This window comes from Conger conger, chromosome 2, assembly GCF_963514075.1.
Source record: "Conger conger chromosome 2, fConCon1.1, whole genome shotgun sequence".
Classification (NCBI taxonomy): domain Eukaryota; kingdom Metazoa; phylum Chordata; class Actinopteri; order Anguilliformes; family Congridae; genus Conger; species Conger conger.
The window spans coordinates 15,963,013-15,990,007 of NC_083761.1; the positions used below are offsets into that span (position 1 = coordinate 15,963,013).

Below are 26,995 nucleotides of genomic sequence, written 5' to 3' on the forward strand. Positions count from 1 at the left end.
TGGCTTCCCAAAGAACCATGCAATTACATTTACTAGAGCACTCAGACAAATTGTTGCAAAGCGCATTCTATGGAAAAAGTATTTTTCGCAGATAAAATCTACTCTTAAGAAAGCCCTTAGACTAATGGGATTTGATGCGAATGGATGTATTAGAGATGGTGACGTGCTGATTTGTGGACAGGGAGATGTTCTGACTCAACAGCGTGTGAGCCAGGAACTGAGCAATGCACTCAGTTTCACATTCACTCTCATTGCTCTTACCATCTTCATACTTTCGGCTCATTCTGCTGCAACACTATCCCAACTTGTGGATGCACCCCATGGTCTCGTATCTTAATTCTAATTACAACCTAGTCCTGACTGCTGCTGGCTGCCCGACAGGGAAACATGTAATAGCACTGACCAGGGAGAAAAGCTATTGGTCATTGGCACTGTTTGGGTGTAATAGCACATTAGCAACTTCCTCTAGTCAACGGCACCCCTGCGGTCTGCCTGTACTCTCTGTGTATGAATAGGACTACACTGATAGAATGACCCTGCCAGGCAGAGCTGAGAGTATGTGCTTAACTGCTCTCAAACTGATATCCCAACACAGAAATATCGTTGGACATTCCAAAGCCTGATGGGAATAAAATCTGGGGTAAAAGAAAAAAAGGCAGATTATTCTACGTGTGAGAAGCACCAATGATTTAAAAAATCACTGTTGTGTTTTCAGAGAAATAAAATAAACCTTAAACAACATAGTTGCATTCCACCGAAGCTCTAAAATTATGTTGGTGTCCAAAGAACTTTACAGTCTGAGGATCTGCATCATCTCTACAGCTGGTAATTGACCCGACAAGTTATCTAAAGACAGTGTATGAGAAATGACACAGACAGCTATCAACAACATAAACTTTATTTTAGTAGAAAACAATGTAACGCTTCAAGGAAAAAAATAAAACAATTCCCCAACTCATTTCACAGAACGTACAAATCAAAATAACTGCATGACCAAAGACATAAATAATGTCTTTCTCCGGCAGAGGATCCTGGAAACTGGAGGATAAATGAGACAGGGCAGGGCAGGGAAGTTAAGGGGGGTAGACAAGATATAACCATTATTTCCAAATCCAAGTCTACCCTTCGTAAGTTCTGGGGACCCTTTCACATGAAAACCAATCAAAGGTAATGTTGTAATTCTGTATTCGTCAGTTACAGCAGCCCTGTATAAATCCACACTATTCAGAGCCTGAAAATAGACCTGGGTCAGGCCACCCTTTAAACAAATATACTGTCCCACTGCAGCATTGACACCACCAGCATAGACCACTGAACACCATCTTTAATGTTTCAACCCATAGTGGCTGCTCTTCCAGGGTGGAGATGGTGCTTTGAATGCTGACTCATAATAACCAAATCCTGCTCTGTGGTTTTCAGCAGCCCACACACAGAGCTAGCCTCAGCTATAAAGGCTACGGGGCATAGCTTCAGTATTAAATATCGCCTTTTATCTGAGCAGCAGACATAGTGTTTGTCTCCCAGCAGAGTCCCAGAGACGCTGACCTCAGAGGTGAAATGCTATCCAGCCAGACATGACAGTGGAAAATCTGACGCTTCAGCGAGGCATAGTAAAAGAGTCGTCTCTGCTAGGCAATCCTCTGTTGTCTTTGTGGTAGTGTGGTAGTCCATGGGCACCGCTGCACTGCCTGGTTCAATCGCTCCAATCAAACAGGTGTCCCTTTTCACATCCATGGAGGCTTCATGACGCTAGCATGACAACATTGGAGCTACTAGGGCTAACGCTAACTAGCATAATAACCTCCTCCGGTCCAGTACTGCCCTGTTAGCTCTAAACTGGATAATAGGGACAGAGCTCTATACTGGATAACAGGGACAGAACTATATACTGGATAACAGGGACAGAACTATATACTGGATAACAGGGACAGAACTCAATACTGGATAAACAGGGACAGAGCATTATACTGAATAACAGCAACACAATCCTCCAATTAGCCGGGTAGGGCTAGTAGTAAGATTTATGAAAATATTCCACCATGGCTCTAGTGTGAGCATAAGCAGTAACATTTCCGGATAAGGCACCCAAAAGGCTATCACATTCTTATGCAAGTCCTTTTATTTCTGGCACAACTACTTTAATAAATTCTTTACTCAATCTGTCCTCTCCACAATTTGTGCAAAACTATGAGACATCACACATAGAAGACACTGGAGCTGCATTGTATGATTTGAGCATTTAGTTATGTGAGCATTTAGTTTGGAAACAAACAGCTAGCTATGGTTGCTTAACAAGACTTTGTTAACAGCATTACAGAATCGTCATCATTGGTATGTAATAGTCTACTCCCTGGTAAACGTGTGTCGGGCCCATTACCCAATGTAGCAAACTGGCTAGTGCCACATATCAATGGCAGAAATGGCTAGCTATTTGACTAGGCTTTTTTTTTTAACAGAAAATACTGGTGAAAGATGTAACTAAGTTATAAAAATGATGGATTTTTTCCTATTGGAGAAGCAAAACCACTACCTAATCTGGATATGTTGAGGGTTCCATGTGTGAAAGGGGCTAGTTCCAGAAACCTATACCGAATGACTCTGAGTGTGGGGTGCAAGGGGGACAGGAAGGGGTAACAGGCAGGAGAAAGGTTTGTGGAGTGAACAGTCCTGTTCTCTGAACACCAGCTATATTAAACAGAAAGGAGGAGGTGTCATTGGACAGGAGATGGAGTGAAATGTAGCGTGTCGTAGTGGGGGCACGGTTAAGGAGCAAACATGAAGCCGCCTCTGCTTGCTCAGTGACGGCGAAGAGCACCATGTGCAAGAACGCGACAAAGACAGTCACACGCACGCTTCTTCAAACCCACTAATCTAACTCTAGAGCAGTGGCGTTCAATCTCATCTGGATAGGGCCGGTGTGGGTGCAGGTCTTCATTCTCACCCAGACACCTTATTGTAGTCATAAACATCTTGACTGAAGACCGTGATTAGTTAATTAGTTGAAAAGGGTGTCATAGTACTGGGCTAAAACAACAACCTGCACCCAAACCGGCCCTTTGCAGATAAGATTGGACATCCCGGCTCTAGAGCTCTTTGGTAAAACAAACCCAACGGCTCATGAGCTTGGATCTCAAGGTTGAACGTGATTGGGTGGGGCAAGACGGTGCAGGAAGGGGCGGAGACGACTGGCATTAGTGGCTGACGGCGGTTCACAGCCCAATATCTGCCAAGTGGAAGAGGATGAGGAGGAAGACGATGAGGAAGGGCGACACTCATTATCAGTCCGACTCATCGAGGCTACACGGTCGTCTAAATTCCTGACCCCTCTCATGGATCCATTTATTCGACACTGAAGGAGGAGAAGAGAGTGACTCACATTATTGACCACATTGTAACCATCATTCCACACAATGGCTCTCAGCTCTGAGCTACAGTGATAGGTATGTCACCCACTAGCTTGCGAAGAATCATCCGATGTAGCAGAGGCAGAAAGTAACCCAAGACCTGTCTAAGTCTCAACTTGACACACTGCCATTTATGATTCAGACAGTTAACAAAGGATGAGCTGAATGGCAGAATCTTCAAATATCCTTATGATCTGATAAATATTAATTTCACATTGTGTGTGGGAAAGGTGACTCACCCCACTTGTTACCCACGAGCACCGGACAGGCGGCGTGCCGTGTGCTGTAATCTCCCTCTCCGCTCGGAAAGAGGTTATACCAGAACACTGCCGTGCCCTGCAACACACGAACACACATGCTGAGAATGCCATCACTAGCACATACACACACTGAGAATGCCATCACTAACACATACACACAGTCTGGCCACAATAACACACAACACATACACACACCCTGAGAATGGCATCAGTAGCACATACACACACACTGAGAATGCCATCACTAACACATACACACACTCTGGCCGCAATACCACGCAACACATACACACACGCTGAGAATGCCATCACTAACACAAACACACCCACAAATATACACAACCTGACAGTCCACAATAACTCACACATACACACCCTTAGAATCCATACTACCACACATACACACACCCTGAGAATCCATGCTAACACGCACAAACACACACACACACACACACACACAGAATCTACACTAACACACGCACACAGACTGAGAACCCATGCCAACACACACATACACACACACACACAGAATCTAAACTAACACACACACACAGACTGAGAACCCATGCCAACACACACATACACACACACAGAATCTAAACTAACACACGCACACAGACTGAGAACCCATGCCAACACACACACACACAGAATCTACACTAACACACGCACACAGACTGAGAGCCCATGCTAACACACAGAGCTCATCACGTTACCTTTTTAGGCCAAACGGCAGCACCAACTTCTGGAAACACTGTGGCGCCCCCTGCTGTCACATCGCTCATCTGCAGCGAGGAACAGGAGGACGAGGTTACTGATGTGCAGCCAGCAGAGAGGCCGATCCCCAAACAATGCCAACCTCAGTGAATCGTAGAAGACCCCCGCACATTTCCCAATAGCTTTACTAGTTATAAACACCACACCACAGAACAGTATAAAATGTACTTCATCGACCCCTCGTAGGAAAACTCGGTTTACCAACAGAAGCACACATGCAAGACAAAACAATACATGGTTGAGATATGCAGCACTGAGCTGTCAAATAAGTAACACTAAACAAAGATCTGGGAATGTAAAGTATGCCGTATACAGTCCATCACAAGGTGAACACATTTTCTAAAAGGCACAATGTTAGCATGCACTGACGGTAGCACTAAATATGTACTGATAAGTATGGAGAGTATACCTGTGTTATGTAAAGCATTCATATTCAAGTCAGAATATTAAAGACAGGCATTGAAGAACAGTAAGTGGAGAGGAGGGTGAGAAGGAACAGAAGCTGAGGAGAGAAGAGCTGTTCTAAGAAGAACGGGGGGGGGGGGGGGGGGGACGACACTCACGTAGAAGAGCCAGGTGGCGATGCGGTTCCCAGTACCCAGGTCTTTAAAGGCATCCGGCTCGTCTTTCTGTGGGGACAGAAGCACACTGGCTCAAGTCCACTCCATGACCTCATCCATCTGTCCTTATCTGAGCACAGAGGTATCACACACACACACACACACACACACACACACACACAAGTGCACGTACACATGCACGCACGTGCACACACACCACACACACGCACGCGTGCGCACACACACACACCACACATACGCACGTATACACACACACACGTGTGCACATACACAGGCGCACACACACACACACACACTTGCACGTACACATGCACGCACGTGCACACACACACACCACACATACACACCACACATACGCAGGTATGCACACACACACACACACACACAGACGTGCACGTACACATGCACACATGTGCACACACACACACACCACACACACGCACGCGTGTGCACACACACACACCACACATACGCACGTATGCACACACACACACACACACACACACACACGCACACACACACACACGTGCAGGTACACATGCACGCACGTGCACACACACACACCACACACACATACGTGCACATACACACGCACACACACACACGCATACGCACACACTCACACAAACATCCTGTGTCAGTGACCTAGATGGAGGGCCTTTTCTTACCCGTCCAAAGTCAAAGTGTGGCTCATACTGGCCACCAACACCGTAGTTGGCCACCTAGGAGATGGACAGAATTACAGGAAAGAAAGTTGACTTTGATGCCTAGACACAGACCTGGGGAAACTGTTTTGGAAGTGAGTGCCTAATAGTCATCAACTTAACCAATTCTTCAAATCAAATTGTACTGGTACAGCCCATTTCACATGCAGTTGTTACAACCCGCTTCATAGAAAACCCTGACATAAACTCCCACAAGAGCAAGCCTAGGGCAACAGTGGTAAGGAAGAACTCCCAGGTGAAATTTAGGAGGAACCAGACTTCCTGTGTCTTCGCCACAGTCAACATCCCCACTTTCCTCAGCGCTACCCATTGTGTCAGTTGTAACCCCCTCCCCCCTAGTCACCTGCAGTTCCTCTGCCGTTTTGACATCCAGACCTGTGATGTCCTCGATGCGCTGGTTTATCCTGTCCACCACCGGGTGCTCATAGGCTGCCAGCCAGGCGCTGTCACAAGGCCGGGAAGAGACAGCCAATCAGAGCTCAGCACCACCAGAGGGCGGTGCCGCACACGGAGGGCAGATGAAATACAGACGAGCGGACAGGGAAGGTGAAAGAGGAGCTATTCAGAGTGACTGTTGTCATGGAGCAGCTAGTGTTTACGCAAACTGGGGTTGTGTCCTCACTAAAATGGCATGGATTATTAACGCTTTAGGGTTTAATATCACAAATATGTGATTAGAGTGTTCTTTTACGGAACATTCTAATGCTGATGTAACGATCACTACTGGTAACTGAGTTTTAGAACTCTGAATTTTGAAAAACCATTCCAAATAACCTACTCTACAAAGGGTTAAAATTGTACTTAGCCGAATTCCATTTATTATTCTAATCCAGCTGCATGCAATGCCTGAACTGAGTCATATCCAGTCCAAACAGAAGACATTGGCTTATTTACCACGGCAATTGTCACGTGTTGGAAAATGATGATCAACAAGATTTCATAATCAAACGTAAAATAATACAGCATGCACTTTTATTGGTTAATAAGAGGAGCAGCAAATAGAAAAACAGTGTGAAGGGGAAAGAGGTGACGGGGGGGAGGTGACATCTGGGTGTCTCCTCCCCCCAGAAAGCGCTGACCCTGGATCTACTGTACATACTCCCTCCTGATATAACAGTCAGCCATTTTGTGTAAAAATGGAAAGCTGATCCATGGTCAGTGCTCGGGAGGAGACTCTATATACATCAAAGTAGTAGCCCCACAGAATCTCCAATCAGCTTGGGGAGTTTTAGCCTGTTGCCTGCTGGTGTAATGGTCAATGTAGTCTACGTGAGCTGCAGCCTGGGGGTGTGGCCACGCATGACCTCATAGAGCCCGACTCCGCCTCCACACTGTAAAAGGGAGTCCACCGGAGATCAGGCTGTTATGTGGCAGTGTGTGAGCTTGTGGTCACAGTGACTCGGCAGAAGAGGAGAGGCAGGGTTTAGGGCCTGAGAAGCTAGAGGCAGGCTAACGCCCTGCTCCACACACCCACTCTCTCTCTCTCCAGACTTCCCAGGGAAGGTTCTGGAATGAGTCACTTATTTTATCTGCAATTTGTTTAAAATGTGTGCTTATTAAGTTCTGCGCCGAATAGATAAGTGGTTTACTGAACAGGCTGAGCCCCCCCCCCCCCAATAGCTCTGAACGCACTCTCTCCCCACTACCCAGCAAATTAGCTTTGTGCAGCATGTACATACATGTGTATGCGTGTGTGCCTATGTGTGTGAGTATTTGCATATGAGCAACACATCCACACATCCACACAGGCACCCGTCCAAAATAATTAATGACACAACTTAAGGGCTAAAAAATCCTGAAAAGTAAAGGAGTCCATAAGGTGGGATAACGCACGCGCATGCACACACATGCACACACACATTCCACAGCCGTGGGCCAGTCTCAGAAACAGTCATGTAAAAAAGCATGCACACGCATACACACGCACACACATTGCCATATCAACCCCCAGCACCACACCCATTCGGGCACCGAGCAACCACACAGATGGGACAGTTAGGCACGAGAGTAATGACTGGGGAGAGTTAAGCCACATGTGTATGTGTGTGTGTGAGTGTGTGTGTGTGTGTGTGTGTCTCTCCCTCACAAACACATATCTATATTTAAAAGCAACATCATAAGGAACAAATGAAAGACTCCTGGACTACATCATGGAACAATTATCTGATTTAAAAGCCAATTACAGCTTGTAACCTGGTACGAGACGCAGTCCTTCCTCAGAGTGCAGCCTAGCAGCATGCAGGCATGATCTCACAGGTCTTCTAAATCACTAGCTAAAAACTGCAACAAATCTAGTTTCAACAGTACACCACTAAATATGTGAAATTCTCTTGAATATATTTTCACATTTTACGCTATTACAGTCAGAGATAATGCATTGGTTTTTCAGAATGTTTATTTGTTGAAGTGAGTGTTCTTCAGTCTACCCTCCACCAGAGGGCGCTACGCACACATCCTGCAATGGACCTTCAGGCACAAGCCAAGACTGTTCTCCAAGCCCCTCCCACACACAGCCTGCTCGATCCATCACAGGCTGCCGGTGTCCTCATGCCAACTGTCGTTTACATCAGTTTCACGAAGGCAACAAAATTAAATGAAGACGTTTTATAATATACTTTATTTTAGAACTTGCTGTGAGATCACAAACCCGTTGGGAGCAGCAGGGGGGCTGGCGAGCACAGACTGGCCTACAGGCAGCGGGCTGCAGGACCCTTGCAGGTCTACACTGGCCCCGGGGTGGAGGGTGACATTCCACAGGAGAAAGGCCACCTTGCATCCAGAGCACTCAGGGTGTAGAGTGTCAGATTCTTCCCTGCGCTCTCAGACTGTGACCAGCCTGAAGCTCCACACAGCCACTATGTTATTCAGCATTATGTTACATTCATCCAGCAGATTCTCTCATCCACAGCAACAAGGACAAGGAGAAAAGGCCAGAAACACTAGTGTATCAAGTGTTCAACTGAGCTAGATTTGACATAAAATCAACTACTGTAAACTGGTGGAATAACCATCTTTTCAATCATAATCAGCTGTCAAACTAACAAATTAAAGGTTACCAGACACCAGTAACAGCTACAGGTGGATATTTTATCTCTGTAAATAATAAGACACTGCACTGCTCTACAGACCCAAGAGATGCACTCGAGAACTTGGGAGCACTTGAATTAGGCTGTGGTATTGAATTATACAAATGTGTCAGAACTGAACTGCAGAACAGAGCTGAACTCCAGAATAGAACAGAATCCAGAACAGAGCTAACTCCAGAATAGAACAGAATCCAGAACAGAGCTGGGTCCAGAACAGAATTGAACTCCAGAACAGAACAGAGCTGAACTCCAGAACAGAACTAAACTGTAAAACAGAGCTAACTCCAGAATAGAACAGAATCCAGAACAGAGCTGAACTCCAGACCAGAACTAAACTTCAGAAGAGAATTAAAACTCCAGAACAGAGCTGAAGTCCAGAACAGACCTAACCCCAGAACAGAACTCCAGAATAGGACTGAACTCCAGAACAGAGCTGAAATCTAAGAAAAGACGGTTCTGTACTTCGGTCCTTGGTAGGGTGGAGACATCAGTGGTAGAGTGTGAGGGCAGACTGCAGCTGCCTCAGGCCGTGGTCGTTGGATGTTTAGGGACACGTTACGCCCCCAGGTGGACACAAGGCTCCATGAGGGCTGGGAAGGTATGGGGTGGGTAGATGGTTATGAGGTAGATTGGGAAGAGATGGTCACTCAGGCCCCCTGACCTTTGACCCCTTACCTCTTGGAGACTCTGTACTGGGCGGTGGTGAGTTTCCCAGTTTGGGGATCATGCACGGTGGCGCGCCTTAGCTAGTTCCCGGAGAAGCGGGGACACAGCGGAGAGACAGAGAGAGAGGAGGAGAAGAGGGTCACTGGCTGCCAACGCAAAGCCCGAAGGAGGCCAGCTCCATGCTGGAGCTTCCAGCACCACAGGGGCCGCTCCAAGACCAGGCCCTCCAAACCGTTCCAGCATAGCCAGCCTGCCCCTCAGCCAATCAGCCAGCTGGCTCTGCCCATCACCATGGTAACAGAGAAGGGGAAGACCGGCCATGCCCTTGCCCCTTATAACCAGAATTATGCTAATTCACTCTGACGTGACAAGAAAGGTAAAAGCCGGTGTTCACCTTTTTTGCCCTTGGCGTTAAAATCCAAAGCAGCACCTTTTCTCCTTAGCAAGAACAGAGAGAGGCCCGGGGATGGATTGTGCCCTTCCGATTTTCCAAATTAAATTAATCTTTTCTATAAGGATCTAGAAGGATTGATAGGGTCCTAAGTCTGTACCGAGGGCAGTGTGTGGACACTTAGGAGACACCACAACCTTCAGACAGGCTGCAATGACCTTTCCTTCTCCACCTTTTCATTCCTTTGGTCACTTCAAGCTAACCGACTGACAAACTGTTCTATGTAGCTAATGTTCAAACTCACTGACTTGTTTTCGGTAGTTAATGTTTAACAGGGTTGAGCGTCAGAGGGACACTTACGGTGGTCAAACTTAGACGCTTTTTCTGCCTCTCAGAATTTTGGAAATGCTGATAGGCACAGACAGACTGCAGAGCCCCATTACAGGGAACCGAAGAGCGATTGGGGCACACCCTGCTCCCGTGGTGGAGCTCCATGTTCTTGCTAAGGAGAGCTGTGGCGTAAGCATGCTGAGAGAAGCGGGGGTGCACTGGGGAACATGGAGGGGTCAGGAGGAAGCAGCTCAGGGCCCAGACGGCCCTCCCCCTCACCGCGCCCCTGTACCTTACCTCTTGCTGATCCGGTACTGGGCGGTTTCCAGAACGCCGGTGACGGGGTTGGAGATGGTGGCCCTCCGTAGCTGTGGAGCCAACGGGAGGTGGGGGGGGGGGGTTACAGGGCACCCCCGCACATGGACTGATCCGACTCTCCCTCTGCACTGTGGGAGGCCCCTACGGCTACTCCTGCTGGGCTAACTGATCCACTGAGACTCACTGACTTACTCACTCACTCACTCACTGACTCACCAAATCACTGACTGACTCACTGAATCACTGACTGACTCACTGATCCCAGATCAGTCACAGTGACCCCATGCTCAATCACAGCCCAACTGACTTTCCACTGTCCACTGACTGTGGCTTTATCTGGGCACTGACTCTTCCTGTACACCATCCTACCTGTATCAGTGTGTACAAGTCTAGATGCACTTTTTCCTCAGCACACTGTCCTACACTGATTGCAGTTTTAACGGTGACCTTCACTGTAACTATCTTCACGGTGTCCCTCTGATTAACAACAACACCACTATGCTGTCTCTCTGTACACCACATAATTACTATAACTATGAATACAAACAGCATCCTGTGTCATACCATCTCTACACAATCAGAGGAATTTACACCCTGATTACAGACAAGACAGCAACTCAAACAGACAGACAGCAAATATGCTACCTTGAAAAACATTTAAAGCTTTTTACGGCCCTTTTTACTGCCCATTACATTACGAATGATCGTGTGAAATATTGCTGCAGTTCATATATTTAAATAGTTATTCTCACAGTGGGGTGCAAAAATGTTGGCACCTGGGTGAAAAAGGCTTGTATATTTAATATTTAAGTGAACAGAAGCGAACCTGACATCTATATGGTACAAAGTTAAACATGACACATTTCTAATTTTTTTGTTTCAAAATAATAAAAAAGGAAAAAGGCCCTGTGAAAAGTTTGTACTGTGCTCTGTAACTCCTTCTCAAGCAAATATAACTGCTGGTAAATGCTTCCTGTAACCACCTAAGACTGTTTCAATTCTCGTTTTTGGAATTTTTCCCCATTCTTCCCGGCAGAACACCTCAGGCTCAGAAATATGCATCGGCCTCCTTCCATGTACGGCATGTTTCAGATCTCTCCACAGATTTTCAATAATATTCAAGTCTAGGGACCATGGTGACCATTCCAAAACCTTTCCTGGAGGTACTTCATGGTTGATTTCGATGTATGCTCTGGATCATTGTCTTGCTGGAATAACCAACCTCTCTTCAACTTAAATGTCTGGACTGACCTTTGAACATTAGCATCTAGAATTTCTTGATATTTGGTGGAATCTTCCTTCCACTTGCACAATATTTCCAGTACCCCCAGCTGCAACACAACCCCAAAGCATAATGGATTCTTCTCCATGCTTAACAGATGGCAAGGTGTTCTTCTCTACAAAGGCTTCATCCTTTTTTCCTTCATTGGTGGTGGCCAAAAAGTTCAATTTTGGTTTTGTCAGTCCAAAGCACATTGTTCCAAAAGGCTTCAGGCATCTCAATGTTTTCTTTTGCATCTTTCTTGGTCTTCCAGACCTCCTTGACTTCAACTGTTCCATTTATCTTCCATTTTCTATTAATGTTTCTGACAGTGGAAATAGGTTGTTCGAAACATAGAGAGAGTTTCTGTAGCCTTCTCCTTCTTGGTGAAAATTAACCATCTTCATTCTGACATCCTTGGTCACTTACTCTTTTTAAAAAGTAACAAAGAATAATCCAGGGCCCTTTTCCTTTTTTATAACATTTATAAACAATACAAAAATAAAAATAAATAAAAAGCAATCTTGCTTTAAAATTGGCAGAAAGGTCTCACGTTTAATTCTGTACCAGGTTTGCTTTCAATCACGTACAGATTCATTGTAACAGACATTTAAACCAGGGGTGCCCATATTTTTGCACCCCACTGTAGCTGCCTTTTACACAAAGTAATTATAATTTTATTCCTGCTATTCATCTTTAGAGGATCCTCCTACACATCTCTCCTCAAAACCTCCAACCATATCCACGGGACTAGTCACTGTCTCCTACTACCCTGTTTTCATACATTTTCACACATCAAATCTAATGCTATGTCCCCATACACAGCTGCTCTGTGCTACAGAGCATCTTCCTCTTTGAGCAAAGAATAAAAACAGCTTGCAGGACAATACGCTCATGCACCCCAGCAGAATCATAATGTATCGAATGTACACACAGACTGGAGCACGCATGCATTGTCCATGCACACAGTGTTGATTATGTCTATTGTCATCATGCACTATATCGATGGGGAGGACCAGGGGATTCTTAGTGCCATTTTAGCACCTGGGGCCTGATATGACAGTGCCTCCCAACTCTTGATCCAGGAGCTTTACCATCCTGCAGGTTTTCATTTCAACCCCAATTCAGCACACCTGATTCCAGAGGTGGAAGGTTCAGGGGTCAGAATGTAAAAGTCCTGCCATGTTCCTCCACCCATGAACTCCAGCAGATTTCACCAATTACTTCTACCTCCTGGCAGAAGAATTATCAAAATTCAAACCCAAGTGATAGGAACAAAATACTGAGGAGGACTTCTACTTTCTGAACCTGGATTGTCCACCTCTGCCTGATTATAGTAATTAGTAACTGAATCTCTAGCTGATGCATTTGGCGTGCTGTGTTAGGGTTGGAGAGGAAACCCTCAGGATGGTAGATCTCCAGGAGAAGTGTTGGGAGACACTGTGCTACAGAATGGGTAGGGTCCATGTCACTCAGAGCCTGAGCGTACAGCCAATCTGCTATAGGCTCAGTCACACAGGCATGGTCATGTAGAGCAGAAAGAATGCTCGTAAATAGCGCGATTCACTGCTTCAGAGTTAGGCTGCACGATATATATGGAATCACCACCTTTTTAAGCGCAATAAGAATAAGTGATATCTACTGGCTGTTGATCAGCAGCAAGGTCGTACAGCTTCTATGTGATCATGTGATTTGCTTTTTCAATCACATGGACACTGCAATGGCTTGCTGCTGATTGGCTGTTCATCAGTGCTCAATAGATACAGTGTTTCCCCACTGTTTGACTTGGCCTCTAATGTTTGGTTGCTTACCATCACATCAGGTATGATTACAGAAAAAAGATTAAGATCTCTTATCCGCCCCATGGCTGCGGTTATTCTTATCAGGTATAAAAAGATTGCGATTTGATACATCCCGCAGCCCTACTTTTGAGAGAATAAAACACTGTGTCCCCTTTGGCCCGGCACTGAAACCACCAGCCCTCCCCCAGGTCCTCACCCCTCCTCCTCCTCCCCCTCCCGCACCCCCCGGCGTGTGGGAACAGTGCTCACCCTGGGCTTGGCCAGCTCCTTCACCTTCTCGATCTCGCTGTGGGACAGGATTTCGTGGTAGCGGACGATGCGCGGCCGGTCCCACTCGTCCTCCTGCTTGACGGGGCCCAGGAGGAAGCGCGGGTGGCCGTGGTTGTTGTAGTAGCGGCAGAACAGGCGGCTCTGTCTGCGGGGCGTCTGGAGGAGGGAGGAGAAAATGAGATGGGAACTGGGTGCCTGACGCCGTCTGGCCCTCCCGCCGCCCTCTGAGACCGGCCTGCCCTGACGGCGTTAGCGGGCGGGTTACGGGGGTTCATGCTTACAAATCGCTAAAAATAACTGTAACCATGTAAACAGACGGGGCCCAGGAGACCAGGAGAGCCGTCAGTGTGCAGAGAGGGCATCGCCTACAGCTCCCCACTGCTGAGAGGAGAGCCACTAGGGTCAGAGATGCATCAAACACATTCATATAAACACAGATCACACACACAGCACACATTCACATTCACACACACATACACACGTACATGCTCTCACACACTCTCACTCACACTCTCACACTCACATTCTCACGACACCCTCATGACACACTCTCACACACACACCCTTGCTCAGCATCTCTCGACATCCATCTCCAGGTATGCGAGTACACAGAATTACTTTCACTCTAGCGCATGTCAGTGTATGTGTTGGGTTCAGCTGTTCCACAGTCTCTGTGTGATGTTGAGCATTCGATTCACCGCATGTCTGCGTGGGTGTGAGCGCGGTGCTCCTCACCAGTTTGTTCCCCTCTCCCCGACAGAGCTTCTCGTACTTCTGCCTCTCAGGGAGCTTGGTGCTGGCCTCTCTCTTCTCACGCTCCTTGCTGTCGTTGTGCTTGACTCCCCCCTCTGCCTCGGCCTTCCTCTGCTTGGCCAGCTGGTACTGGAAGTACTTCAGGTTGCCTTTGGCCCGCTGGTGCTCAGGGTCTACGGACAACACATCGCAGGAGTTCACCGTGAAGGTTCTTCTACTGAACCTTCTACTGACACAATCAAATGCAGGCGCACAGAATGCACAGAAATGTATCTCCGGGGCTGGACTAGGGGTTAAGCGAACACAAGAAAATCGAAAAATGGGAATTAGGCAAATCAAATGTCCTTGCTCCTTCAAACATCAGTTCGAAGCCCTGTCAGATGTGGCAGATGCGGAGACGTGGCTCCACAGGTAGATCATTTATATGTCACACTTTCCCAAAAAAGACTTCCGCAAAAGGTGCTCAGGGTCCAGTGTTTTAGCAGGGCGAACCACCCTACAGACCTCCTGATTGACGCAGGCTGACAGTAGAGAGCTCACCCAGCTTCAGCAGCTTCTTGGTCAACTCCAGGGCCCGGTCCAGCACCCCCTGCTGGTAGATGGAGTAACTGAGGTAGTCCAGCAGGGTCACCTTGTCCAAGGAGGACTCCTCGCCCTGCTCCAGCTGCTTCATGGCCTGGGACATCCACAGCTCCGTGTGGTAGTAGTCTGCCTCCGAGTACGCGATCTTGCCCAGCTCAAAACAGTCCTCTGACGTCAGGGAGCTCTTGTGCATCATACCTGTAGAGTTCATGCAAACACACACATGCTTACACACATGCCAACTTTGTACTATCATATGGATCTCCACTTCATCCATCATTGTAATTTTAACACTATTTCTTAATTGCTGTACTGGTTGAAATGTCTCTTTATTTTAATGTTGTACTATTAGGCTGTTTAAGTATGATGATACTCAAAGTATCTTGACAAATAACATTAATTACAAATTTTCTACACCTTTAAGATATTACATGCATACTGGATGACAATAGTTTTTACAATGCGTACATTGCATATCGGCACCAAGGAGGATGTTTCACAACAGAGCGTTTTATTAACGCAATCCGTGCTCCTTAGACCCCCAGACTGGGCCAACCCCCCGTCGCCCTCAGTCCCAGACCCCAGGACTCACCAGGCAGGTTGCCAGTGGCGATGGTGTCAGTGTCCAGTTGATAGGTGTCCTGTAGCCTGAGGAGGGCCTTGGCTGCCCCGATCTGGTCGTCATCGTTGGGGAAGTACTGCCTCTGGATGGTCAGGTTGGAGATGAACCCTGGAGAGGTCAGGGGGCAGGGTTAGATGGGTGGTGTGGGCACTGGATTTTTGGACATACTGAGTAAACAAACGTGGTGTTCCTAGCACCTGAACACAAGTGGCCTCATCGACTACTGAATGAAAGCAGCAGCTCACAATGAGAAAGCCTCACTTGACCTTTACTATTACCAAGCACACACAGGTCAGGGATTTTCCACGTGTGTGCATGCACACACACACACAAACACACACACACACAGTTCTGACCGTCAGACATGTCCTTCAGCACCAGGCTCTCCAGCTCTCCCCACTCTGTGTTCAGCCTCTTCATCAGTTTGAAGGCATTGACCGGGTGACCCAGAAAACCCTCAGGATCCTGTGCGGCAGTGCTCGAGAGCACGTCCAGCTTCTCTGCCCACCTGTGATAAACACACACAAACACACACAGCGTTATATGAAGTCCGCAATTTCTCAATTTTCTGTGTCATAAAAACAATTAGCTCATTTTTACATGGTAAATTAACATCAATGGAAATTGTTTGGTTGAAAATTTAACCATCAAACTCTGAGGACCACAGTCTTTATGATGATTAATATCTCCAAATGAACACATGCTGGAGAGGTTTGCAGAAGAATGACACACATCACAACATCATTAGATATTCATGATAAATTAGACCTAAAATAATTGTCTCATGTGCCATCAGCTCAATATTGGAAAAACAAACACTGGCAAAAGCCCCAGTTCTCCCTTCTAAGGCAAAATCTGTGGTGCTCAGATGGTAAGGTAGTGTCTCATTACATCCAAACAATGGAGAAGCACCTGGCTATTCAAACTGAAGCCCACACCCTGTTTTCAAAAGATACCCAGTGCAAGGGCACAAACAGCACTGTAATGCTGAGAGAACGAACAAACCAGCAGACTGAACAATGCCGCATCTGTGTGTACGTGCTTGTGTACACTCACCGCTTGACCTGTTCCAGCTTGCTCTCCTCGGCACGGATGTAGTCCTTCAGGGAGGTGACCAGGTCCTTCTCGGTAAAAAGCAGATCGGTCATCTGACCTGGACAGCACAGCCACAGAGACAGTTACACTGCATTCATTTTGCAAACGGGACTTACAGAGAGGTGGGTGATAACAAGCAACAGTAACTGTATAACAAAGACATAGTAGCATTCTTACAACCAGTACCAGAGTAACAAGAACTATAGACAGTCTCACACACGCACACACACAGGCACTGAGACAGTAGGGATTGTCAGAGGGGCTGGGCTGTGGGCACTGGTGTGAAAAAGGAAGCAGACAGTGGCCTATGCATTGTTAACCAGCTTCTCATTAGCCTCTGAATGCTAACGCAGGGCAACATCACAGGAGACCAGCTTTTCATTAACCTCCAAATTATAAAACAGGGCAATGCTACAGGAGACCAGCATTACACACATGCCAAACAGACATTCAGCAGTCAGGCTCTCAAGCATGGGAAGATCTCGGGAGATGCACGGCGAGGACGACGGCAGCTTACCGATGGACGTGAAGAAGTCGTTGTGGGCCGACGACCTGTAGAGCAGACAGCTCAGTACCACCACAACCCAGGGGGACTGGGATTCCATTTTCTGACTGAGGAACAGAGAGAGAAAGTATGAAATGAGAGTATGTTGTTGTACTCTATTTAGGAATTTATGGCACTGGGAAGACTGAGAGATTGTGAAATTTTGGGGTCAGAAATGAGAGATCAAATTTATGTCCCAAAATGACTTCACAGCTTTGGTTTTTATGCTAATAATCTGTCTGACTATGAATCTTTAGAGACAGAAACTCAAACAGAGAGAAAGGGAGAAGGAGATAGAAAGGAAAGAGAGACAGAGAAAGAGAAGAGGGAAGGGATGGATAAAATATTTGAGTCCTGACAGCAGACATCTGAAGCTCACTGTTGAATAGAAACAGACGTGTGAGGGAGTTCACTGTAACCTTCACTGATAATCAGTTCAGAACGAACCTTTGTTGGCAGACCCACAGTCAGTGTGGAAATGCTGTTTTTCTCTTTAAACTTCCGAGAGATATAACAAAGATCTCAGGATTTCCAGAAAGAAAACTAGAACGTGAAGAAATGCAGAAACTGTACTCCCACATCAGACTGGCACCACGGCCGAAACAGCCGGCTGCTGTAGCCACAACGCCTCACCTTCAGTGACGCAGAGACACGAGCCTCGCCACATCACCGAACTCGCGCCTGCCCCTCGGCTTTACGTTATGTCTGTTGGACCTCCAGCACAGCAGCGGGCGCTGTGAGGAATTGTGGGAACTCAACAAGCCCTCTCTCCCCTCCACTCCCCCCGCACAGCTGCCGAACTGAGCAAGCAACAGCAGCTAAAGGCATGTGTCCAACATTTCATCCGAGGCCAGGAATGGAAACTTCAAACTGGACACCGCGTACTAGAGAGAAAAACAACAGCAGCACTCGGACAAAATGGAGGCCAGGTCCCAGGGCTCATAGCCTTCAGCTTGGCCCACAGACACCAGCGGCTTCCTGACGGCACGGCCTGGCGCGGAGATGAGGCTGGCTTGCCGCCGCCACCAATCAGCGGGCATGCTGGCAAGCTCCAACAAGCCCGTGGCACCGTGCTCATCCTCATCCTGCTGTTCCGACACACGTTCTCACTTCGAGGTGCCACACGACTGCTTTCAGTGCCCAAGGGAGCCTATGCCCACTAGTACAACTTACCAGAAGCACGGCACATGGACTGCTCCTTCTGAACTACACTGACTCAGTTTTACACTTCAAACGCACTGACCGCCACTAGTGAAGTTAAAACACACTCACTGCTCCTACTTTAGCACTCCCTATCGCACTCCAAACACACTCACAGCTCCTATTCCAACAACCCAACTCAAGCCACAACCATTTCAAATACAGCTCCAAACCTCACAGGTTACCATCACGAGAATCTTTCAGTCCGTCATAGAATTTTGCCACCCAACGTGACTCAGAGAGAATAAGAATGAGAGGAAACTCTTTAAGCTTTATAAGACAAAAACAACAGTCTCTTATATCTCACTGTGACTTCTAGAAAATTCCCAAACATGAGCCAAACTTGTGTGAGGGGGGTTTTGGGCAGAGGAGACACACGAGGTGGTCTCATATCAATGCAAAAACATTTTTGATGTTCTTAATAAATCAACCTGCAGGTGTTTGTGTGTGTACGCACACACACAGAATGACTGTTTTAATCAGGAGCACTTCCATTGCATCAAGCTTTCTGAATACATATTTTGCAAGCACACAACTCTTCAGCATATACAGTGCTCAGCGTAAATGACTACACCCCCTTCGAAAAGTAACATTTTAAACAATATCTCAATGAACACAAAAACAATTTCCAAAATGTTGACAAGACTAAGTTTTATTTAACATCTGTTTAACTTGAAGGTTAATAATATAACTTAGAGAACAAAATTTTCGGTTTTACTCAAATTAGGGTGATGCAAAAATGAATACACCCCACTGAAAGTCTCTGGAGCAAAGCTAAATTTTAGACTACAAATGTCTAATTTAACAATAATCAACCACAGGCGAGTCTAATTATTCATTACACAGGTGTCCAGCAGACTGTTGACTATAAAAGGGTGTTACTTCCCTTCCCATTTCATTTTGTTAGCAATGGCACCACATGGAAGAGAAATGTCGAGAGGCCTGAGAAAGAAAATCATTTCTTTACACCGCAAAGGTGAAGGCTACAAGAAGATCAGCAAAGCTTTACTTATCAGTCAGAATACTATAGCAAAAGTGATACAAAAATTTTAAAAAGATGGAACTGCAACCATCTCACAGAGACGTCCAGGCTGTCCATGGAAGTTACCACCTCGACAACAGCGTCTTCTGATGAGAAGGGTCAAAGAAAATCGGCATGCAAGTTCACTGCAGTTATCAAAGGAAGTAGAAAGCCAAACTGGGGAATGGCATGCGTGGGTGCCGTCCACGAAGGAAGCCACTCCTAAAGCCCAGGCACAAAAAAGCCCGCCTAGAGTTTGCCAGGGCCCATGCTGACAAAGATGAAGACTACTGGGACTCTATACTCTGGAGTGATGAGACCAAGATAAATGTTTTTGGAACTGATGGCTTCAAAACTGTATGGCGTCGCAAAGGTGAGGAATACAAAGAAAAATGCATGGTGCCAACAGTGAAACATGGTGGTGGCAGTGTCCTTATGTGGGGTTGCATGAGTGCTGCTGGTGTCAGGGAGCTGCATTTCATTCATGGCATCATGAATTCACAGATGTATTGCTCTATACTGAAAGAGAAGATGCTACCATCACTCCGTGCCCTTGGTCGTCATGCACTTTTCCAACATGACAATGATCCTAAACACACATCTAAGGCCACTGTTGGATTTCTGAAGAAGAACAAGGTGAAAGTGATTCAGTGGCCAAGTATGTCTACTGATCTGAACCCAATTGAACACCTGTGGGGAATTCTGAAGAAACATGTTGAGCATCACTCTCCATCCAGCATCCAGTCTCTAAAAGAGGTCATTCTTGAAGAATGGAAAAAGATCGATGTAGCAAAATGTTGTCAACTTCTTCATTCCATGCCTAGAAGACTTGGTGCAGTCATTAAAAATCATGGGGGCCATACAACGTACTAGATGTAGTAGTTTTTGTTGTGGGGTGTACTCATTTTTGCATCGCCCTTATTTGAGTAAAACTGAAAAATGTGGAATCTAAGTTATATTATTAACCTTACTTTCATGTTATAAGTTAAACAGATGTTATATTAAACTTGGTCTTGTCAACATTTTGGAAATTGTTTTTGTGTTCATTGAGATATTGTTTAAAATGTTACTTTTCAAAGGGTCATTTACGCTGAGCACTGTATATATGAGATATATTGACACACACAAACAAATGAATATGTACGATTAAATGAATGACAAGCTAATTAATACATAGTGATTAAATGAAAATTATTATTCTCAGTCTCTGTAAAGTGAACCTGCACTGTTTCTGCAGCGGAGATGCTGAGTCACCTCATGCAAGCAGGAAGAGGTCACTCTTCCTAACTGGTCAGGCAGTAGACCTGTCAGCCCACACATTCTCCAGTCGGAGAGGAAATCTCGCTCACATCGACCGCACTTCGAACAGCTGTTTGTTTTGACAAGGGCGAGCGCTCTGCGTGTGTCAAACGCCGGCCGGTGACAGGGGAGGCAAACCCGGCCGTGACAAAACAACACCTGGACAGAGATATGGAATATGAACCCGTCAGCATGGAAGTGGCACAACTCCCAGAACTCTCCTCTCAGGAACCAAGAAGGGGTGAGACAGGGTGGCACAATCTTGCCATGGGCACCAATAACTTGGCATGTTCCGAAACACGACGAGACTGCTTTTACTGGCTGGCTGGTGACAGGCAGGCAGGGGCAAGCCTCAATGCAAACTGCCCGCCTCTGTCAGGAATGTTCCTCAATACATACTTAACACCCCAAGGGCCTGATTTACTCAGACATTTAACACATGCAAATCCAACAACACAGCCACTGATTGGTGCAAAACTAATACCGCGGCCAATCATCGTCATTTTTTGCACATGCTAAAGGTCATAGTAAATCAGGCCCTAAGACTTGAAGGTTTGGAGAAGACAAAACTGTTCATAGTGTAGTTAACAAAAGGGTGTTCATCAGGATCATAACAGGATGGGAAACATAACCCAAATGATCATGTCTCAGAAATAGTTCAAGCAGTAAAATTGTACTTCATTAGCCTACAAAGGCATGGGTCAGGTTTAGAGTAATTAAGCTACATTTGTTATAATTAAGAATTATGATCCACTTTTATGGGTATCCAAGCTAGATAAGACAGTGTAACTCTGTATATTAGGCACAGTTGTATTTGCAGTACAGTATTCAACATTTTTATGTAAATTAATGCATTCACTATAACAACTATAACAATTATAACAAATAATTTATTTTACATTTTTCCAAAATAGTATAGTTAATGTTATAATAAAATACTTAGCATTAATTATTTTCAGAATTAATTATGTATGCGACAGAGCAAATTTCAAGTGATATTTGTTTTTGAAATACAGTATGACCCATTTGTGGAGGGCCATGATGAAACACAAACCATAACCAAAGTATGGTGTGATTTTCAGAGCCTAAGCTCACATTACACTGAAGGAAGAGTGCAAAAAGAAAATCAATAGGCCATCTCAGGAGATCAACAAGCCAGCAGCACAGCCTATTTGCCCACTCAATCCAGTCTCTTTACCTAATAGTAAGCATGTACTGTACAAATATTTACACTCCATTATAAGATATACCATGCCCCTCCCTTTATAACTGACTGTTAAAGGCACAGTGCACATGGGATAGAATTACGTTGTTTGGCAGCTCTCAATTTTAAGCCACTGTGATTGGTTCAAACCAGAAGGCCACTGACAGGAGATTACAAATCCAGCCGTTTCATAAAGCCTCACTTTTCAAAGGGACAGAGAGGACAGAATCACAGAAACTACCAGATACCAGAGAGCCCAATGAGACGCACCTACATAGCGCTAGAGACCGATAACGCCACAGTGACATTTCACTTTCACTTTCACTGTCACTACTCTTTAAATGTAAAATACCAAACAGAGTGGGGGAAACCAAAGCTCAGACATAGCACTCAAGATTCAACTAGGATCAGTTGAATCCAGGAAACCCAATGTAACAAAGGAATGTCCTCCCAAAAATGATGACCAATCCCATTAAAACACTACAGAACAAGACCATACACTACAACACTGCAAATGGGAGTTGTCGTAGCTTCTCTTTTGCCCTTAATTCCACCTACAGCGCAGGCCTTTGTAGAATGGAAAAATTTAGATACCGAAACCTTCACGGCCAGCGTTTTTGCTTCTTATTAGTTCCTCTTTGATTCCTCCTTCTGCCGTATATAAGCCACTTCCTGGGTTACTTTTCACCCACAGCATCGGGAAAGGATAACAGTTCAGCCATGACTCTCAGATTCACATTATTGTTAACAAATTCTGTATTTATATTGCCGTTATTTATTATACTGTGGTTACTGAATTGTCAGTATTGTTTACATTCAAAACAGAGGGGAAAAGAACATCTGTTGGATTTGCGACATTCACCGAAAAAGGAACCTAGGCCTAAAAAGGCATTACTGTCTAGAGGTTAAGGGTACAAGGCGCTAGAAGCTCAGCTGTGGGAAAAAGGAGTGTCCCTAAAAGCATATGCAGATTAAAGAATGCATTCTGCCTTTGTGAAGGTTTGCAAAATCCTTACCCATTCCAGTCCATGAAATACCAGAGGTCCCCTTTCCTGAAACAACACCTCAAAAAGTATATCTGACCAAGGGCTATCTACACTTCAGACGCTACTGTCAGAAATTTATTTTGTTCTTGTTGAATGTAGGCTTGGTAGATCCTCTACTTTTGGTGGTCTGTCATTGGTATTCCTCCCTGGCTAGCCAAACAGCATAAATATTTACGGCATGCAGTTAAGCTGGCAAACAGCAGGAGGGCTTTATTTAACACAGCATGGGGCAGCCATGCATGATGCATTTGGTTTGAGGGTCGCACTTTTACAATGAGGGCGCATCCAACATCCTGACACATCCCCCTTTCTCTCTCCATTTGCCAACTTGTAGGAGGTAGCACCCCTACCCATCCACTCTCACCCCCCATGCACTCTCCCGCGAGAAGGATTAATGTCGACTGAGGGCAATAGACTTCCTCAGACGACGCAGGAATGCGAGACGTGACGTGAACTGCAGTCTCACTGAGAGAGAGACCAGCAGGGACTTGCAAGGTTCAACCTAATGACTTCATAAAAAAGAAACTGCAATCTTGGCAATATTACCCATTGAAGATGAACCCATAGACACTGTTATACACTTACATACATACATGACGTGATTTCAAAATCCAGGCAGATTTATTGTCAGCACATGTCACTGCTCTAATGGATGTTTTATCAAACATGTATGTTTGCCAGACATTTAAGCATGCAAAGACACACCGAGCTTTTGTAATGAAAAGTAGGCTAAGAGTCTGTGGGTACAGCCTAGTACAGAAGGATATATCCAGCCATTCAGCCAAATGTACAAATCACCTTAAATTACAAACACAACAGACTGACCAAGAGTATTATTTAGCCTATGTATTTTTTTCAATCTGGATACGTTTGCTTCCTCCTGTGGCTTGCAGAAGAATGCAAACTGCAGAAAATTTTTAAAGTTAATTTGGGCTTGGTCCTTTTGTAAGGTTGCCTTTAAGCTGGATAGCCTATCTAAATGCATTTACTGTCTTTTAAGCTTACTTACATTTAAAAAACTGAAAGATACATGAGAAAAAAAAAGAAAAAAAACCGAGACAGAAGCTTCTATTATAACTTAGTCTGTTCTAAAATAAAAGCCTATTCATCTCAGCAGAAACTCCTTTGGCCCACAAAACTGATATACTTGGTTTTATTGTATGCGACAAAACAGAAACAAACCAAAAACAATATGCAAAGTGCTGGGTCACAGGAAAATATTAAAGTCAGAACACTTCATGCTCCAAAAATAATAATGTCATTTATCAAGCCATGAGAATGGTCAACATTTTGACCTCAAACTGTTCTGATGAAGACCACTGAAATGTCAAAATATTAAATTACATTATTTGGTTTTGGAGCATGAAGTGAGTGTGCAATTCCTATGTTCCTGTGACACAGCCGTTTTTCTTGGTTTGTGTCTGTCTTGCCTTACAAGAGAACTTGGTTGGATAATTTTCACTCTTACAGAACAGTCTCTGGGGAATAGCTGAGATCCCTGCTCGCATTCCAGAAAGCAGACATATGAGACTTTTAGTGTTAACTTTGGCGTTTGTGAATAAGTTTTACAAAACAAGTTTACTTGTCCTTGACAGAGACAAGACAGGTTGACTTTAAACAATACCTACATTATTGGCATGAATCGCTGCCTAATTACAATAACCTGGTCTGGTGATTAAATACAATGTTCCTTTGTGCATTAGCCACTTCACCATGGTCCGTCTGCTATGATCTAATTTATATATCCACTTTTATTTTTTAGGCCTTTCCCTGGTGTAAAATCCAGCTATGGCCACCTTGAAATACTAGCTACCAGCTGTTCCAAAATCTAGCTTGAACTGGGTTTTTTTTTCAGCAGGGTTTACAAGCGTTTTACATTTTACATAAGCGGGCGGTTTGCTCTGCTGTTAATGCCTTAAGCCCCCAATATATAAATAAATAAATAAATAAAAATAAAAAACATTATATTGAGAGGCGTTTTGAACACGTATCCTGTGGAATTGGTCTCATCTCGGCCTGGGAGATTTGAAATTCCTGAGGTGTGCATTACCCTCATTGACCCGAGGCAGCAATCATCACATTCGCCAGGCATCTGCCCATAATGGGCCCAAGCCGGTTCAATTCATCGCCTTTCGTTTTTCTGACAAGCCAAAATGTTGGTTTCAGAAGGTCAAACAAACTGCCTATATGACACCATGTGGAGACATGGTACCATGAGGCCAAGTACCAAGAAAAAAAAAAAAACTAGGATGCCATGGAAAGTATACACTAATATAAATTATATAGCCGCTATAGCAAAAAACAGGTTACAATAATGCCTGCTTCGCTGATACTTCACTTTTTCACTAGAGCAGCTGAACTGATGTATGTCTTTCCGTCGGGTTCCAGATGAATCAAAAATATTTAAACGCTTGTCTTCGCAACTGAAACCCATTTGCTTGCTCGGATGTGGCTAAGGATACTCCTCTTCTAAATACATTATTTTTACAAATAGAATTGAATGAAAATATTATAACATTTTGAACCATGTTTTGTAAATCTAACACTCACGTTGTTGCTTACACGGCGCACATTACAGTCCGTTTTAATACGATGCGGACAAACGTCATCCAAGAGCGGGCGAGCTGGAAAACTTTTCCTCTCTTGTAGATGAAGAGCCATTCATGCGGAGATTCGGGGGGTGACTGCCACGTCTCTACCCCTCCCCCGCTGCACGGTTTCAGGATGGGAGTGGAGTAGCTAGCGAAAGCCCCCAGTTTTCAATATATTCTCAGAAAATATGTGACCGACGCCTGAACTCACAAGCACATGCGTTTTAATTTTCGGATTGCAGGACTTGCGGTGTAGCATAAATGTGCTTACAAACTCCAACAACATGAAATAAATTAATGAAACCAGTTTTCTCTAGTGATTTGAAGTATCCTCCATGTTCGATACAGATACGTTTCAGTAAAATAATGTGCACAAATCACAGGAGCCTATACACTACCACCACAGCGGGTTGGTAGTTCATGAGTGGATGTCTATGAACATAGCGGCTAACTGTGGAGGTCACTGCGTCTATTATTTCAAGTATCTGATTAGAGAGCGAAATTGACAGTAACCGTAGTTTTGTATACGCGGTACTCACATCACACACGGCACATTGTTTAGAAGCTTCCTCGCAAAAAGACAGACATTCAGATCGTATAACAAAAAGAGCGTATTAGCTAGGTTTACAGTTGGAAAATACAAGTAGCCTGTCTTAGAAAACTTTTCCAGGCTTTTCCCAGTATCGGAATGTCAGGGGAATCTTCTCAATCCCTCGAAAACACCAAGATATTCTACTGAACAGCTAGCGTCAACCATACGAACCCCTGAAATGTACATATGGTATGGTTACGAGACAAACATAGCATGCCAGATATAAAAGTCAACTGTGACGTTAAAGAAAAAATCAGTGCACGTAGACGAGAGCGAAGACTACAGTAACTGTGACTACCTAAGGACATTTCTAGATTGTTCTGCCATGAATGCAAAGGTAAACGTTATTATTGACCATTAAAATGAACGCCATTCGAAAATACAACAAACATTTTACGCGCAATGTTTATACCTAACTGACCACCACAATCACAAGCAGATTTTTACCTCCTGATCCCCGTTCACTCCTTGCTTCTACCAATGTGGTCCGCTCTCGAAGGCCAGCTTACGCGACAGTTTACGCTTCTCGTTTGTCCTGGTTTTTTATATCTGACGGTACAGATGTTTCGTTGGTA

At 45.1% G+C, this 26,995-nt stretch overlaps 1 protein-coding gene across 4 annotated transcripts; it reads right to left on the bottom strand.

Moving 5' to 3' along the window:
• Nucleotides 1-884: 884 nt before the first annotated feature.
• On the bottom strand, nt 885-26,960 carry p4ha1a (prolyl 4-hydroxylase, alpha polypeptide I a). 4 transcript variants are annotated; one of them, XM_061232528.1, is made up of 16 exons: nt 26,868-26,960; nt 17,441-17,535; nt 16,885-16,981; nt 16,185-16,336; nt 15,799-15,936; nt 15,165-15,404; nt 14,607-14,797; nt 13,851-14,027; nt 10,518-10,588; nt 9,509-9,574; nt 6,091-6,190; nt 5,691-5,744; nt 5,005-5,070; nt 4,381-4,449; nt 3,644-3,740; nt 885-3,349 (listed from the first exon to the last, which is right to left on the bottom strand). In XM_061232528.1, the coding sequence occupies exons 2-16, from the start codon at nt 17,526-17,528 to the stop codon at nt 3,279-3,281; spliced, it is 1,677 nt and encodes a 558-aa protein (XP_061088512.1). In that variant the 5' UTR covers nt 17,529-17,535; nt 26,868-26,960; the 3' UTR covers nt 885-3,278. The 4 variants fall into 4 exon arrangements, with proteins under 4 accessions (XP_061088512.1, XP_061088510.1, XP_061088509.1 ...); XM_061232526.1 differs by lacking the exon at nt 10,518-10,588 and having other exon boundaries at nt 9,509-9,579; nt 26,868-26,959; XM_061232525.1 differs by lacking the exon at nt 9,509-9,574 and having other exon boundaries at nt 26,868-26,959.
• Between the last annotated feature and the right edge of the window lie 35 nt (nt 26,961-26,995).